General features: G+C 43.4%; 1 protein-coding gene across 10 annotated transcripts in view; it reads right to left on the bottom strand.

Moving 5' to 3' along the window:
- Nucleotides 1-13,673, bottom strand: part of LOC100013657 (uncharacterized) — a 31,764-nt gene extending 18,091 nt beyond the window's left edge. For 4 of the 10 annotated variants that reach the window (XM_056801568.1, XM_056801571.1, XM_056801570.1 and 1 more), the window contains exons 1-4: nucleotides 13,538-13,673; nucleotides 13,010-13,063; nucleotides 9,123-9,390; nucleotides 4,983-5,093 (exon numbers count right to left, since the gene is read on the bottom strand). In XM_056801568.1, coding sequence (XP_056657546.1) covers nucleotides 4,983-5,093; nucleotides 9,123-9,356 — 345 coding nt within the window. In that variant the 5' untranslated portion in view covers nucleotides 9,357-9,390; nucleotides 13,010-13,063; nucleotides 13,538-13,673. The remainder of the gene's footprint in view (nucleotides 1-4,982; nucleotides 5,094-9,122; nucleotides 9,391-13,009; nucleotides 13,064-13,537) is intronic. The other 6 variants (XM_016423603.2, XM_016423606.2, XM_016423605.2 and 3 more) reach the window with 3 other exon arrangements.
- Between the last annotated feature and the right edge of the window lie 3,476 nt (nucleotides 13,674-17,149).

The raw sequence follows: 17,149 nt of genomic DNA, 5'->3' as shown, positions 1-17,149 counted from the left end.
ATGAGGCAAGTAATTTTGATGGCTTTTATAATACTATTACATCGGAAAAAGCCTTGTCCCTGGAGTCCAAGAGCCTGGTTCAAATACTACCTCTGGCCACTTTGCTTAAAATGAGGTGGGGGTTGGGTGGGCCAGTGTCTAAGGGTCACTTGCAACTCCAAAAGTAATACTTATTTAGTATTAGTAAACATATAATTTATATTTATATCAGTAAATTAAGTAAATAAATAGTAAAAGTAATTTTAAGAACATATTTGAGATCTGGTAATGAGAGGTCCTCAATTCCTTTCTTAAAAAAGAAAGTTGGGGGCAGTGGATTGAGAGCCAGGTCTGGAGACGGGAGGTCCTAGGTTCAAATCTGGCTTCAGACACTTCCCAGCTGTGTGACCCTGGGCAAGTCACTTGACCCCCATTGCCTAGCTCTTACCACTCTTCTGCCTTGGAGCCAATACACAGTATTGACTCCAAGACAGAAGGTAAGGGTTTAAAAAAAAACCAAAACGTTGCCTTTGAGGCTGTGATTCCTACCACTAAATTCTGATACTATCTTGTTTATCCATTAGCCATTTAACCTAGCTTCTGCGGTCAGCTCGAGTGCTACCTAGTTACAGGAAGACTATCATTTGGGATTCAAATTGGCCTCAGACACTTTTCCTAGCTGTGTGACCCTGGACAAGTCACTTAACCCCGTTTGTCTTCGTTTTCATCTGTGAAATGAGCTGGTGAGGGAAACAGCAAACCACTTTAGTGTCTATGTCACTAAGAGCCCGACACGAGGGAAATGACTGAACAACAACTGTAACTCAATTATTATGTGATCACCATGTCCCAGTGCCTCCGGCACAAAGATAAAGGAGAGTGGCTCCTGCCTTCCTCTATGAAGTAACCTCGGTCTGTGAATTAATCCGTGTTATCATTTTCTAAATCTTTTTATTCAGCTTTCACCGTAACTATGACAACATCAATGGAAGAAACAACAACAAAATATGAATGTTGTGGAATTGCAATGAGCAAGCTTGGTCCCAAGGAAGACTGCCTATGGAGGGACCACGGCCCTTACAGGGGGTGGGGGGAGTGCAAGACTTCATGTTTCATTTTAAACATTTCTTCATACTTTATTATAGAAGGGATCCCTCTCTGGTGCTCTGGGGGACACAATGGGAACCACAGATGATGGAAAAAAGAAGAGATGTATCTGTTTATTTTGTAGCAGATATATCATCATGCACCAGAATTTATTTATGAGGAACCAGGTAAGTGGCTCAGTGGATTGAGAAGGTCCTAGGCTCAAGTCTAGTCTCAGACACCTCCTAGCTGTGTGACCCTGGGCAAGTCATTTAACCCCTATTGATTAGCCCTTACCACTCCTCTCTGCCTTGGAACTGATACACAGTATTGATCCTAAAATGTTTGAAAGTCAACCTTTTTTAAAACAAAGTGTCAGACATTTCCAGAGAGCTATTGAGTAAACACTTACCAGCACAGCCTCAGGTTATATAGTAGCCAGATTAATTATGATCTCTTTTTCCATCGTGCCTGTTTATTTTTGTTGGTGCTGCGCATAAAGGGGTGATTATTTGTGTGAGTCTCTTTTGTATCCTGCTTTTCTAGTGAAGCTATTCATTGCTGATTCTCTGGACTTTAGAAGCAAGCTTGTGCTTACACCCAGGGAGGGTTTTCTCCCAGCTCTCCCTCCTGCGCCCACTTTCTCTTTTCTTAGTGCTACTGTAGCACTTCTAGCAGTAGCAGTAAAAGAATTCTCTTTATAGCGTTCTCTCTTTCTAGGTGGTTGAAAAAAATAGCCCAGAGACAAACCCCTCTCTGCTCTTGCTCTTTTCTGTTTCATGTAGACCATAACCAAGCCCGGTACCAGAGGACCAATACTGGAGCAGGTTCTGGCCACCCCTGAGAGAGAAGAGAGGCACTGAGCTCACACACTGAGAGAGAGAATTTGGGACGTGACTAGTGGAGAAATGTGTGTGTCCTTGAGAATGCATACTTGTAGGGGCAGCGAGGGCTCAGTGGATCAAGTGCTAGACCTGGAGCACCGCTCTAAAACAGGTACAGGGTAGTAGCAGCAGCAGCAGCAGCAGCAGTAGTAGAAGTAGTAGTAGGATAGTAGTATTAGTAACAGCAGTAGTATAGTAGTAGTAGTAGTATAGTAGTCTAGTAGTGGTAGTAGTAGTATAGTAGTAGTAGTATAGTAGTAGAATAGTAGTATAGTAGTAGTAGTAGTAGTAGCAGCAATATAGTAGTATAGTAGTAGTAGTAGAATAGTAGTATAGTAGTAGTAGTAGAATAGTAATATAGTAGTGTAGTAGTAGTAGTATAGTAGTAGTAGTAGTATAGTAGTAGTAGTAGCAGCAGTAGTATAGTAGTAGAATAGTAGTATAGTAGTAGTAGTAGTAGCATTAATATAGTAGTATAGTAGTAGTAGTAGAATAGTAGTAGTAGTAGTAGAATAGTAGTAGTAGTATAGTAGTAGTAGTAGCAGCAGTAGTATAGTAGTAGTAGTAGTATAGTAGTCTAGTAGTGGTAGTAGTAGTATAGTAGTAGAATAGTAGTATGGTAGTATAGTAGTAGTAGTAGTAGCATTAATATAGTAGTATAGTAGTAGTAGTAGAATAGTAGAATAGTAGAATAGTAGTAGTAGTAGTAGTAGTAGTATAGTAGTAGAATAGTAATATAGTAGTATAGTAGTAGTAGTATAGTAGTAGTAGTAGCAGCAGTAGTATAGTAGTATAATAGTATAGTAGTAGTAGTAGTAGCATTAATATAGTAGTATAGTAGTAGTAGTAGTAGAATAGTAGTAGTAGTAGTAGTAGTAGTAGAATAGTAGTAGTATAGTAGTAGTAGTAGTAGTAGTATAGTAGTAGTAGCAGCAGTAGTATAGTAGTAGTATAGTAGTCTAGTAGTGGTAGTAGTAGTATAGTAGTAGAATAGTAGTATGGTAGTATAGTAGTAGTAGTAGTAGCATTAATATAGTAGTATAGTAGTAGTAGTAGAATAGTAGTAGTAGTAGTATAGTAGTAGTAGTAGTATAGTAGTAGTAGTAGCAGCAGTAGTATAGTAGTAGTAGTAGTATAGTAGTCTAGTAGTGGTAGTAGTAGTATAGTAGTAGAATAGTAGTATGGTAGTATAGTAGTAGTAGTAGTAGCATTAATATAGTAGTATAGTAGTAGTAGTAGAATAGTAGAATAGTAGTATAGTAGTAGTAGTAGTAGAATAGTAGTATAGTAGTAGTAGTAGCAGTAGTATAGTAGTGTAGTAGTAGTAGTGTAGTGTAGTAGTAGCAGCAGTAGTATAGTAGTAGTAGTAGTATAGTAGTAGAATAGTAGTATAGTAGTAGTAGTAGAATAGTAGAATAGTAGTAGTAGTAGTATAGTAGTAGAATAGTAATATAGTAGTGTAGTAGTAGTAGTATAGTAGTAGTAGTAGCAGCAGTAGTATAGTAGTAGAATAGTAGTATAGTAGTATAGTAGTAGTAGTAGTAGCATTAATATAGTAGTATAGTAGTAGTAGTAGAATAGTAGTAGTAGTAGTATAGTAGTAGTAGTAGTATAGTAGTAGTAGTAGCAGCAGTAGTATAGTAGTAGTAGTAGTATAGTAGTCTAGTAGTGGTAGTAGTAGTATAGTAGTAGAATAGTAGTATGGTAGTATAGTAGTAGTAGTAGTAGCATTAATATAGTAGTATAGTAGTAGTAGTAGAATAGTAGAATTGTAGTATAGTAGTAGTAGTAGTAGTAGTATAGTAGTAGAATAGTAGTATAGTAGTAGTAGTAGCAGTAGTATAGTAGTGTAGTAGTAGTAGTGTAGTGTAGTAGTAGCAGCAGTAGTATAGTAGTAGCAGTAGTAGTATAGTAGTAGAATAGTAGTATAGTAGTAGTAGTAGCAGTAGTATAGTAGTGTAGTAGTAGTAGTGTAGTGTAGTAGTAGCAGCAGTAGTATAGTAGTAGCAGTAGTAGTATAGTAGTAGAATAGTAGTATAGTAGTAGTAGTAGCAGTAGTATAGTAGTGTAGTAGTAGTAGTGTAGTGTAGTAGTAGCAGCAGTAGTATAGTAGTAGCAGTAGTAGTATAGTAGTAGAATAGTAGTATAGTAGTATAGTAGTAGTAGTAGTAGAATAGTAGTATAGTAGTAGTAGTAGAATAGTAGTATAGTAGTAGTAGTAGTATAGTAGTAGCAGTAGTAGTAGTAGCAGTAGTATAGTAGTGTAGTAGTAGTAGTATAGTAGTAGTAGTAGCAGTATAATAGTAGTATAGTAGTAGTAGTGGTAGTAATGATGATGATGATGATGATGATGATGATGATGATGATGATGATGATGATGATGATGATGATGCAGCAAAGCTGTTAACAATGGCTTTTTTTTTCTTTTTTTTTCCTTAATGGAGAGCAGAACAGAAGTAGCACAAAATCCCAGAGAGAAAAATGCATTGGGGAAGACTGGATCAAATGCTTAATTATCTTTTTTTCATGAACTATAATATATATATATATATATACACATACACACACACACACACACACACACACACACACACACACACACACATATACAAAACAAGATCTATGCTGTTTTGCTCAATCACAGATTTGATCCTGTCTTCCCCGATACCTTCGTCCTCTCTGGGATTTCGTGGCACCTTCTTTGTCTCGGCTCTTCTTCCCATCTGCTCATTCCTCTCTTTTGTTGGTTCATCCTTCCTATCAAACCCCCTAACTGTGGGGGTATCCGAGGCCCTGACTTGGGTTTTCTCTTTTCTCTCCTCAACTCTATGGCTTTAATTTTCATAATCATAAAAAGTTCATGACTATTTCATATTTCATAGTGACTCCCAAGTCCTCTATAGCCAGGCCTGACATCTTTTCTAAGCCCTTAGTCCCACGTGGCCAGTTGCTCATTGCAAACAGCGATCTATATCCCTTGGCCCGGGGGCCAACCATATGGTACTCTCTGTCCTCCTTATGGAGACTCATTACCCTGCTTGAAGAAGAGGCAGCATTCAAGGGGGTCGGGAGGCGGGGGAGATCCTGGGTTCGTCTGGCTTCCGGTTTTGCGGGAGGCATCCGATTGCTGAGGGGAGAGAAAGCCTGGGAAGAAGCAGACCCGAGAGGAGCCGGTAGTCTTTATCCTACCTCCTCCTCAGCTTGGGGAATTGTCCCCTTGGGGGAGATCTAGGAGTCCTTCTCTCGATGGAGCTGATCCATCTCACACCCAGTGGGTGCCTGTTATCCTCCTTTGTCTGTTTTGCTATTGACTTGGTGACTGGGAACCCCATTGCCCTTATGGCGCTGTAATCGCTTGTATGCGTTCTATAAATCTGCGGTGCTTTATAGCTCTTCTGCTCTGATATTGCCCCCCCCCCCCAGCTAGGCTTTAAAGTTCTGACCTCGTTCATTCTAGGCCAACGAAATGTACATCTTTGACATTCTGCTTGCGTGTTTCCCAGGTTATACCCCGGTTAACGCATCGGGCTGAGGCCACTTTTCTCTAGGACTAAAAGGAGATTGAGCAGTACTCACAGGATGTATAGGGCTGATGCATACCCTGCATGCACGGTACAGTTGTATACCCTTTATTCCTCTCACTAGGACAAAGATCTTGGGTCAGAAGACCCATTCCAACAAGTATGGGTCAAAAATAGGGCAAGCTGGGGGCAGCTGGGTGGCTCAGTGGATGGAGAGCCAGGCCTAGAGATGGGAAGTCCTGGGTTCAAATCTGGCCTCAGACACTTCCCAGCTGGGTGACCCTGGGCAAGTCACTTGACCCCCATTGCCTAGCCCTGACCACTCTTCTGCCTTGGAGCCATACACAGTATTGACTTCAAGACAGAAGGTAGGGGGTTAAAAAAAAGTTATTTTTTTTTAAATAGGGCAAACTATCCGGGTTAAATCCCATTCTATTTCTGCATCTCTCGCACCTATTGACTATATCCTAGTTCAAATTGTGCTCCATGAGGGGGCTGCTCTCAAGGCTCGAGGTCTTCGGTTGCCAACCAGAGCCTGGCTTTATTGTGAGACTGGCCCTCTCGCCATAAATCTATTTCTTTTTGGCTTGGAGACTTGGTTTTTGCTTTTTGTGTTTCTGCTAATACATTTTCTCAACACCTGGATAAATGGGTTTCTTTGCTTTCTGCTATGTGTGATCACTGCAGAACTAGTATTTGGTAGGAAGGAGTCAATATCTAAAACCCAGTGGAATTGTGTATCAGCTACAGGAAGGGAGAGGGCGGAGGGGAGGGAAAGAGCATGAATCTTGTAACATGGAAAAATATTCTAAATTACTAATTAAATAAAATTAAAAAAAAAAAAGAAAGGAGTCAAGCCCTGGCTATAGAACCAGGGAGCACCCCCCCCCCCGCCTTTCTCCAACAACAAATAGTCACCAAGAGTTTAACTTGAACCTTAAAATTCCTTTCTCTGGACTACCAATCTTTAAGGGAGCAGAGAACTATATTGCTAGCCCAGTACTCCCTCGATCTCAGGCCTCTGGCCTTCACCTCCTTTTCTCCTTCCCAACCAAGGAAAAGAATGAGGAGGACAAGAGGCTGGAGAGTTCTCTTTTTGCTTCCCTGCAAGCCATGTCTTGATAGTCATATTACCTGGACGTATGCTTTTTTCCCCTAAGTTTTATTGCTTTGTTTTATTTTAACTTAACAAATATCTATATAATACTTCCAGGGTGAGTTTTCTCTCATGACAACATAAAACAGAACAGGGATCACAACTGAAAATTCCACCTCTATAAGACCCCCTTGATCTCTCTATTTAAAACAACAACAACAAACTAACAGAGATCAATTTTCTCTTTTCCCTCATTAAAAAAAGTAAAAAGATTTGATCTATGACAACTAGAAACAGTCAAGCAAAACAAATTCTCTCAATGGCTGGCTATGTGTGTGTGTGTGTCCATGTGTGTGTGTGTGTATGTGTATACTGTATGGATGGCTTGATGGATAATATATATGGTATATTTGTATATACTATGTATTATTCATATATACCAGTGATGGTGATCCTTTTAGAGACTACCAAACTGTAAACCTAATGCCACAGGTGAGCCCCCTGGCCTTACCCCAGACAGAGGATGGAGGAAGTGTTCCCATTGGGCTGCTGGGCAGAGGGGTGAGGGAGTGGGTGGGGGAAATGTCCTCAGGCATGTGTGGAGAGGGGAAAGGGACAGCCCCCTCCAGCACATGTGCCATAAGTTTGCCAGCACAGATATATACATACTAAAAATTGTGCATATTTACTTCTGTACCCTAATTCCATAGCACATCTTTGAATGGAGAGCATGTTTCATCCTTAATCCTCTGGAATCATAAACAGTCATTTTCTCATCATTCCTACAGCTTTGAGAGCCACCTGTTTTTACAGTGTTATCGCTATTGCATAAATCATTCTCCTGGTTCTTCTCATTTCATTCTTCATCAGTTTATTAAAGTCCTAAATTCTGCAGGCTATCCTGTGGGCACTTCAAAATCAATATGTACCAAACAGAATCCACTTTCATTAACCCCAAATCACCCTTCTTATGCATTCTCACATTTCTCTTGAAGGCATCCCCATCCTTCCAGTTATGATACAATACCAACAAGGATAAAAGCCAAACAAACTACTGCCCAGAACATGGAGCAGGCAGGTCTCTCTGACCTTTGTAGAGGGGAAAGCTGATAAGATAAAAGCCTGCTCCTCTCCACTCTAAACATTTAGTTCTGGTAAGATGGTGTTTGGTTCTTGACTCTCTTGTCCTCTATCTCCCTAACTGTCTTAGAGTCACAGTTTGTGACTGGAATACTTCCTCAAACCTTTCTAAAATTATCCCTGTAGTCTAGGGAAATCCTCATCCCTCTTACCTCAGTTTCCCATCCTGTTATCCCAATAAAGCCCTTGACTGAGAAAGCAACTAGAATATCTTTATAGTTTACTCAAGTGGGGAGGGAAGGAGCCAAAGGCTTCAAGAAGAACTGGGAGGATAGGGTTGGAAAAGGGAGGGAGTGAAGGGGGGAGGAGATTAGAAAGATAGATTGATCTATCAGACATCAGTAGGGATCAATAAGCAGAACCCCAGAGCAATCTCCAGAGCAGTCCCTTGTGTACCAGTATCCCTGTGTGGCATCCCTCAGCATTCCTCATTCCTACCTCCATTACAAATAAGCAGCCTCAGGTTACCTTAGCAGCTCTCTCTAGTCAAAGTCAGAGAACAGCAGTCATTGTAAAAGAAACAGGTTTCCCCACAGTTTATTTACCTTCACTATTTCAATAAGAAACAGTTTCCAGACAAGTTACTCTTCTATTTCACCAGGGAGAAGCACAGTTAGGAAAACCGAGACCAGAACTGCCCGATATTGTGTGTGATCCCATAATCACAAAAATGATCTATTGGTTATATTCTATGCTTCTGTGTTATTACATAGACTCACTAATAAATGGGTGCTGTGGCCAAAAGTAATGGCCTTTTGGAGATGGAAAATCTCACTGGACCTTTGGGAAAAGAGTGCTCCGACCAGCCGAAAACAAACCAGGCTCCTCCATTGCCACACAACCCTTGGGGAGGATTATAGCAAGTCCCAAACTCGAGAACTAACCTGGAGCCAGGAAGCCAGATGTCATGGCGGCAATGAGATGGACCCTTTAGAGTTCTAAGCATTACCTTTGGCCTATTCCATTCAAAGAATTCTTTGGAGCTTTACAAGCCTTACTTATTCCATCAACCCATACAGACAAAAGTTGTCCCTGGCTCATATGGGAAAACTGAGGCTTAAAGAAGGAGGGATCACCCTAGTGCAACTATCAATAATATGGAAATAGATCTTGATCAATGACACATGTAAAACCCTGTGGAATTGCCCATAGGCTGGGGGGGGGGAGGAGGGGAGGGAAAGAACATGTATCATGTAACCATGGGGAAAATTCTTAATTAATTAATTAAACTTTTCCAGATTAAAAAATGAAATAAAATAAAATGAGGAGGTCTGGGCCCCGGGTCGGGCTGAGAAAGTGGACCAGACCTTGTCCCCTGGGCACCCGTTCACTCGAGCTCTAATGCCCTAGGAGTGTTCTTGGCCTAGATGCCAGCCCCCCAAGCCTGCCCAGTGCCCATTACTCTTAATGACCCACCTGAATGCTGCCAGGGGGCCCACTTTTCAGGTAGTTCAAGAAGTATTCTTCCATCAGCTTGTACAGAACATCATTGCCCACCTCCTTCAAGGTTTGCAGGGCCTGCTGTACAGACTTGTTGTTTGACAACAGCTGGTAGTCCTCATTTTTGCTATTGGTCTGGGGCTTGTCCACTCCAATGACCATGGACAAAAATTCCATCTTCACCAGAGCTTTGTCCTGTACGGCTGACATCTTGATAGATATTTAGCAGAACTAGCATATTGACCTTTCAGTCCAAAAGAAGAAAGCACGGTCAGCTCCTCCTGAAGCCACCCTTTCCTGGGTCAGCCCTGCCAGTCCCTGGGGTCCGGCCCATGTTCCTGATAGTGCTGGTTGTCCCCCAACTCCAACCCACTGGGAGACACTCGTGCAATTTCAGTGCCCCAGTACAAACTCAGCTCCAAGAACTCTGGGCTAGGGGGGCTCAGGCAGCCCCAGACAGAGCAGTCCAAAGGCTGGGGAGGCAGCAGGACTGATCCAGCCAAGCAGATGGCACGTCCTTCTTTCTCCCATCTCTGGGATGGCCACAGCCATGGACCATTGGGAGGCATCCTAGCAGCCCAAACTACACACTCATTCCCGGTGTCATTCCTGCCTCATGCAACTGTAGAGTTGTAGCGGTCCTTTTGTCCTACTCCTCCCCATCATTACACCAAGAACCCTTGGGTTTTAGTAGAGTCCTGAATTACGCCACCATTCTCTGCCTAGACAAGCCCTTAGTGCCCAGAAGTGCTCATGAATGTGAGGACGCTGGTGGGTTAGGAGTAGAGCTGAGTGGGCTAGTCAGACTATCAATCTTACCTCCCTATGGCAGTTAGATGGTGTTATAGTGGACAGGGTTCCTGGGGTCGAGTTAGGAATTCAAATCCTGCCTCAGCTCTGAGCCAGAAGTGTGACCCTGAGGGTAAATCAATTCACTTCTGCCTCAGTTTCCTCCATTGTAAAATGAGGCTAACACTAGCACCCACCCTTCCCAGGATTCTGATGAGGATCAAATGAGTGATTTGCAAAGGACTTAGTGGCACTTGGCAGGACTTTGCTAAATGCTTATTCCCTTCCCTCTCCCTATTCTTCTTGGCTTCTATGGGACCCAACGCACAGGATCTATGGTGCTTCTGGGCTCCAAGACCTCCAAAGCATTGCTCCTTCTTCACTATCCACTGAGCCAACTCGATATTGCCCTGCCCCTAAATTTTAATAGATCAATGTTATATCCAGACAATTTTAGGCAACAGTTTTGTCTTTTTTCCAGAAGCTTACTTGCTTAATTCTCACCTATATTTTGTTTTTCCATTTATAGGGTGGAAATATGGCATTTTATTATTAATAAAGAATAATGACATTCTGGTGTTCTTCTGCCCCATCATGTCTTTTCTAAGCATTCTGCAGATGCTCACATTTCCCCCACCCTGTGCAACAACATGCTGCCTATGATGACAATTACTGTTTTCATGAGCTCGTTCTCGTCTCCTTGGATGGAATTTAACTAGGAACTCTTTGGGGACGTGTGACTGCTGCTCTTATTCCTTCCTATTTAACGTTCTCTTGACTATGGCATAATCGGATTGGATCAATACTTCTGGAACTGGATCAGAGTCCTGGGAGACCGTTCACCTTCCACAGGCTCAAGGAAAACCTCAAGCCACTCCAGTAGAAGGCGGGATGGCAGAGATGATCTGCTCCCACATGCTTCTGATCTCTTCTCCAAGCCTCTATTTTCTGACATCTTTTCCTAATCTGGAGTCATGGCAACAGTTCATGTGTTGAATTCTCGGGAATATTTTTAGGTCTGTATTTGTAGCATAAGAATTTGTTGTTCGTTAATTTACAAGCTACAGAATTTTCCATGTAGATACCACATGGCGCCTGGCGAGCCAAAGTTTTTCATCTCGCCACCACGTCAATCATTTCCTAGGCTAATCTATATTTATCAATAAGGATAGATAAATGCCTTCCGTAATTTAAGACCTGAACCAGAAGGATCATTCACAGCCTCTCCTTTTCTATAAATGAATCCACATGATTCGAATATACTCAGCACTGCTTTATTGACATCCCATTGACCCCATGTGGGTCTCGCCTACGGAGGGCCTTTGGATTCTGTTGTTGATTTGGAAATATTTCGCTGGCTTCACCCAGAGGGAAACCACTCTGGCTTTCATTCAACAAAACCATGGCTTGTACTCCTTGCCAACACAATAAAGGGTTGACTGCTTTTTATTTTCTCTCAAAAATAGTTCTATGATTTTTAGGCCCTGAGAATATCTACCTTTTTTTGGATATCTTTCTAGTGCTGCCATGACTCTCTTTTCCAGTATCAGGTCAGATGACGGTAGAAGGAAGATAAAGGATCCTGCCTTAACCCCTTCACTTATATCCAAAGCCTCCAGTCTTTCTCCACTATGAATAATGCTGGCTCTGCGTTTTAAAGATATTTATTTTGATCATACTTCAAAAAGGATCTACTATGCCTATGCTTTTCAGGGGAGGGCTTAAAATTAAACGCAGGCAGGAGGCAGTATCCCCCCTGCACACGTCTCCCTCGGCTATTTGACTTACATTCAAATTAATAAACCTCTTTTTATTTTGAAGCTAACTTTTAGAGCCTGTCATTTCTGACTAGGCTACCTGCCCAGATCCAGGGCTTTACTTCAAAGTTCTCCCACATCATTTTGGTGTCGGAAACCCAGGATTCACCAGCAGGTAGGCCAGGCCCCCTTTTTAGGCTCCTGAAACCCCCATCTGCTATCTCCCTCCTATCTGGGAAGCCTAAGGGGTCAGAGTGGCTGCCGAGCCTGGGGTCGGACTCCAGAGTGTCCAGAGTGTCATTTCTCTGAATAGTCAGAAGTCAGCCTGGGGGTGGAGGGTGGGGGGGGGGGCAGGTGGGAAGCTCAGTGGATAGAGTGTCAGGCCCAGAGATGGGAGGTCCTGGTATTTAACTGGCACTAACACCTCCCACGCCACGTTCTCTCTTCCTTTGCTACTTAATGCAGCAAGTAGAGTGGTAAGCTAAAAGTGGGGATTTTAAATGGGCTCATCAGCCATGGGCACGTGGTTTTTATTTTGTATCCTCTTTATTCCTTGATTTCTAATGATCCTTAATAAACCTCATAAAATATAATATTTTTATTATTAGAGATAAAAATTTAATTTTTACATGGGTTCAAATCTGGTTTCAGACACTTCCCAGCTGTGTGACCCTGGGCAAGTCACTTAACCCCAGTTGCCTAGCCCTTATCACTCTTCTGCCTTGGAACTGATACTTAGTATTCATTCCAAGACTAAAGGAAAGGGCTTTTAAAATAAATAAATAAATGAGGGCTATATATCGTATCGATGTTTTCTGCATTTATTGGCACAATCCTGTAGGTTTTGTTGTTTCTATGCTAATACTGATAGTATTTATAATAGTGAAACACGGATTGCTTTTCTTATAAAATCTCCTAGAATTCATCTTATTCGTTCTGTTAGTTTCTTTAAAAAAAGGCCACTGAAGTCAGCTCTACAGAGAGAGGAAGGCAAGTGGGCGTAGAAGCTGGCTGCCTTCCATTCTGTCTAAGCACTCAGCTGGGACAAGACTGCTTCTAAAGGTCCTTGGTCCTAGGGAAAATCACCTCCCTGGGGAAAGAAAAGAGACACCGAGAAAGGGGCAAATCCAAGCTCCTGGACTAAAAACACCAGGATGAGTGGGGACGACTACGAACTCAGGTGAACCAAAATGGCAGGCAAGGGCGGGAAACATGACTGATTACAATCCATCTTTGTAGAAATGTGTCAACTCCCGAATGAAAAAGGTAGAGAGGAAAAGAGAGACGTTGCAAAGAGAATCTAAATCAAAGGTCTACCTTAAGTTGGTGGGCTTCGCATAGTTTTTGTGCACCTCTTGAAACAAGGGGAAACTTGGAGGGAAAAAAAACAGGAAAAGAATGAATAAAGGCAGCCATGAGCATACCATAACTAGGCGGCATTAAACCCCAAGGGACTAACACTGGGAGACGTCACTTAGCCTCCCTCATGAATCCTAGTAAGTGTAAAATTCATAAACTAACAGAAGTCCTGGCTGCTGGGAACAATCCCATGATGGCGAGCCTGGGGCCTGGGAGGAGCTCGGGCTGTGTGGAGTTTTACAAGTCTCTGCTCCTCTTCCCAAGAAGCCAAGATGCCATCCCCAGGTAGGAAAGGTCCTTCCAAGTCTCCAACTGGAGAACCATGCCCGGAGTCAGGCTGAGAAGATGGAGCAATCCTGAGGTCCCTCCCAGCTGCCCCATTGGGTCCTCACACTGGGAAATACCCTGAATGTTGTCATGCCCACCACACCCCCCCCTGGCTCTGGGATGTGCTGAGAATCATTCCTCCTTCCATGCACAACTAACCGGAACGCTTCCAGGGTTTCCGTATCTCAGACGGGACACTAAGTAGACTTGGGTCAGCATAGAATGCACTTCATGCCCAACTGCTTCGTGGCCCTCCAGGCCCTATGTGTGATATGGCTGAGGGGGAGCAGCTGGGCTTTCTAGCCCTGGCTTTCTGGCAGTGTCACAAAGGAGTCATTATGGGAGAGTCTGGCTGTCTTCCTGACATCAAATGTGTCACATCCATGGGGATGCACCCAACAGCTCCAGGTAGCCCGCAGGAGTCTATCATCTGGGAATGGATCCCAACTTTTCTTGCCGATGAATACAGGAACTCTCCTTGAGAAAGAGCTCATCAGCAGAGCCTTAACCTCTAATACTTGTGCCCAGGGGAATCCAGGCAGCTGTGGAGAAGCAGCCCCAAGACCCTCCCAGCAACTCTTTAATGGGGATGGGAAGTGCTTAAAGCAAAAAGGCTGGCCTAGGCAAGCAAATGGCACCTACGAGTCACACTACACACACAGTGGGGCCCCAGCGATTCCTTCTCCCATCTTTGGAGGGGAAATAAAGAGTGTGGACCATTGGTTCTTGCCCAGTAGGGGCATCTGATCAGCCCGAGACACTCATTCCCAGCACCTTTGTGCTGTAGGTGAGAATCCTGTCTCTATGGCATTCTCTTTCCTGGACCTGGGGCCTCCCCCATGTCAGTGCACAGTGCAAAGAGGGAGGCGCTCGAGAACGGGTGGACTCTCGTGCATGGGTGGAAAAGAAAAAAAGAGAAATCAGGGAATATTCCCCGTTCCTCCCATCTGACCTCTGTTGCCCAAGGACTAAGGACACACAGGAGCTGAGCATGCAGCAGCTGTTTCCCAAGATTTGTGAAATCTCGCTACATCCTCCCGCCTCCTTCCACAGTCCGGCAGACTTTAGACACACACACAGCCATTCCAAACCTGATCTGATACCAAGCAGCTTGGTATCAATATTATGTCTGGACTGTTGTGGGTAAATGAGCCCCAAGTGGTCTATGAGAATGCACAAGTTCCAGCGCCGTTCCGGGGGTGTCAGACTCTCGGGAATATTGGAGGATCTTGGATTTGACATCGGTTTTTGAAGGCTAACACGTGTCTGATGTTTAATTCAGGCCAGCTAATTTGTGTCTTTGTGAAATGCCTCAGCATTTCAAAGATGCTTCGTTTTCACAATTCCACTGATAAATTGCTACTATTATTATATATACTATTATTAAGATATATCTTGTTCCTCTCATCTTTTTCAGCTTAGTTCATCTAGAAAAAAATCTGAGACAAGTTATCCTGCTCTTAATTTTTTTTACATTTAACATTCTGTGTGTTTTGCACAAGAGGATCAAAATAAGTTCTTTTTGTAAGTGAATAAAGTATTAGAATTTAATCTCATCTGTAGACTCTGCAAGAACATTCTTCAGACAATTCCAGGAGAAGGCAAGTTAGCAGGAATGACTGGGCCTTCAACGGTATCATTTTTCAAAAAACATTAGCTTCTGGGGGCAGCTGGGTAACTCAGTGGATGAAGAGCCAGGCCTAGAGATGGGAGGTCCTGGGTTCAAATCTGACCTCAGACACTTCCCAGCTGTGCCACCTTAGGCAAGTCACTTAAGCCCCATTGCCTAGCCCTTACCACTCTTCTAAGACAGAAGGTAAGGGTTTAAAAAAATAAAAATAAAAATGTTCACTTCTGTCATAGAATCAATATTGAGAAGCAGTTCCAAGGCAGAAAAGAGGTAAGGGCTAGGCAATTGGGGTTAAGTGACTTACCCAGGGTCACACAGCTGGGAAGTATCTGAGACCAGACTGGAACCCAGGACTCCCATCTCCAGGCCTGATGCTCTCTATTCCCATATCATTCTGATTTCTTCTGCTAATGTTTATATTTTGTGTGGGTAGCTTTGAGATGAAAAGGTTCTTTGGTTTGGCAGGTTTCTTGATTGAGGTTCCAAGTCTGGATTTGTAATGTGGATATATTCATCATCTGTATGTCAGTGTAAGATATCAATGTCTGACTATGGTTCTGACCACTAGTTTGTCTTGCTAAGTATTTAGTAGGTGCTAACTTTCTGCAGCCTGCAGTGCTAAGTTATTGCACAGTCTGTTTCCTTGCTGCTGTGGGGTGGGCCAGCCTCCCACAGGGGATGGGGTCTTGGAGGTGGGACGGTGTCGGCAAAATGATGGATGGGACACAGCTTTTGCATTCAACCTGCAGCACAGGTTTCACAGGATAAACTGTTCCACCTTGGCTGAGGCCTGGCTTTATTTTATACCCTCATGATCACACATCTACTTGGGATACAGTTTCATTCTCAACATACATGTTTCCATGGAACCTAACAACAGACGGGAAGCCTAGGGAGATAATCAATGAAACATTGTTGCTAAGTGCAGGATCAGAGGGTAGAATCAACATGACCCAGATATAGATTAGAGAATTCAGAGCACAGATTTGCCAGAAGTTTTTATGCCTAGAAAAGAGGGTCCTATCTAAGTGGGTATATAAGAATCCTTAGGTTTAACTTTATAAGTGGGATCTCCTGGTAATATCCTGGGGGGACAGAGTAGGACATCTGTATTGACTCTGCAAGCATGTTGCTCTCATCTATTTTTCCTGGGGCTAAGTAAGAATAATAATCATAGCAATTCCAATAATAAGGGGATGTTAATAATGAAAGTCACTTAGGGTGGTTTCAGTGGGTGTTTCCATCCTTCCTGGGGGCTGCTTTGCAGTCCCCGGTTTCTATGTGGACCGTGTCAAACTGAGTGGTCTTTGATGGCTCCGGGCACCTTACCTCAATTGTGCTGATCCCTAGGTGTATGCTCCTTAAGGATTAGCTGCAGTCACTTCTGGGAGTCCTGCACCTCCATGGACTGGCATCATAAACCCCTTCCATTCCCCAAACACACCCACCATCTCAGCCATTTGGTCATCTATTCTGCCCGGCAGGTGCCCAGCCACCCTTGATGGGAGCCATTTCATCGACATGACATAAATCATTTTCATTTACATTGTGGGTTCAAGGGGCTGCCCCTGTTTGCAGCCTTCCCTGTTCCCTGGAAAAATGATGACACTTTTCTCAGAAGCTTCTGGGCACGGCTTTAACCAATTATCTAATGTGTTCTGAGAATGTCTCCCCATCCTCTTCTGCCTTTGCCATGGGGATGCGCCCATCCCTGGGGGTCTCCAAGGGACCCAGATGAGCTCATGCCTTTTGACTCTTCCAGAAACAGGACTTAACAAAATGGGGCAAAGTCTGGACCTTGGGGCAGACACACCCCAAAAGAGGGGAGGGGATGAGATGATGAAGCAGAACAGTGAGAAACCCAAGGAAGGGATGGAATAGAAAGGCAAAGGGTCCCAACAGAGGTTCTCGGAATATCACTGCCCTCCCTCTGTTTCTGTTTCCTAGAATCCCAGAGGGGGAGGAAGGGGTTGGTGGATGCCAGGGCCCAGAGCCTCATTCATGCTTCACAGGTACCTGGAACACCCCAGGTATGTGGCATGCAAAAACAGGGCCCTTCCTCCTCCAGGTGTAGACAGGGGTACAGCAGCTCATCTCCCAGGGGAGAGAGACCCCATGGGGCTTCCAGCAAAGGAGGAATA

The sequence above is a fragment of the Monodelphis domestica genome, chromosome 6 (genome assembly GCF_027887165.1).
Source record: "Monodelphis domestica isolate mMonDom1 chromosome 6, mMonDom1.pri, whole genome shotgun sequence".
Lineage (NCBI taxonomy): Eukaryota > Metazoa > Chordata > Mammalia > Didelphimorphia > Didelphidae > Monodelphis > Monodelphis domestica.
This window is presented reverse-complemented; position numbering and strand designations above follow the sequence as displayed.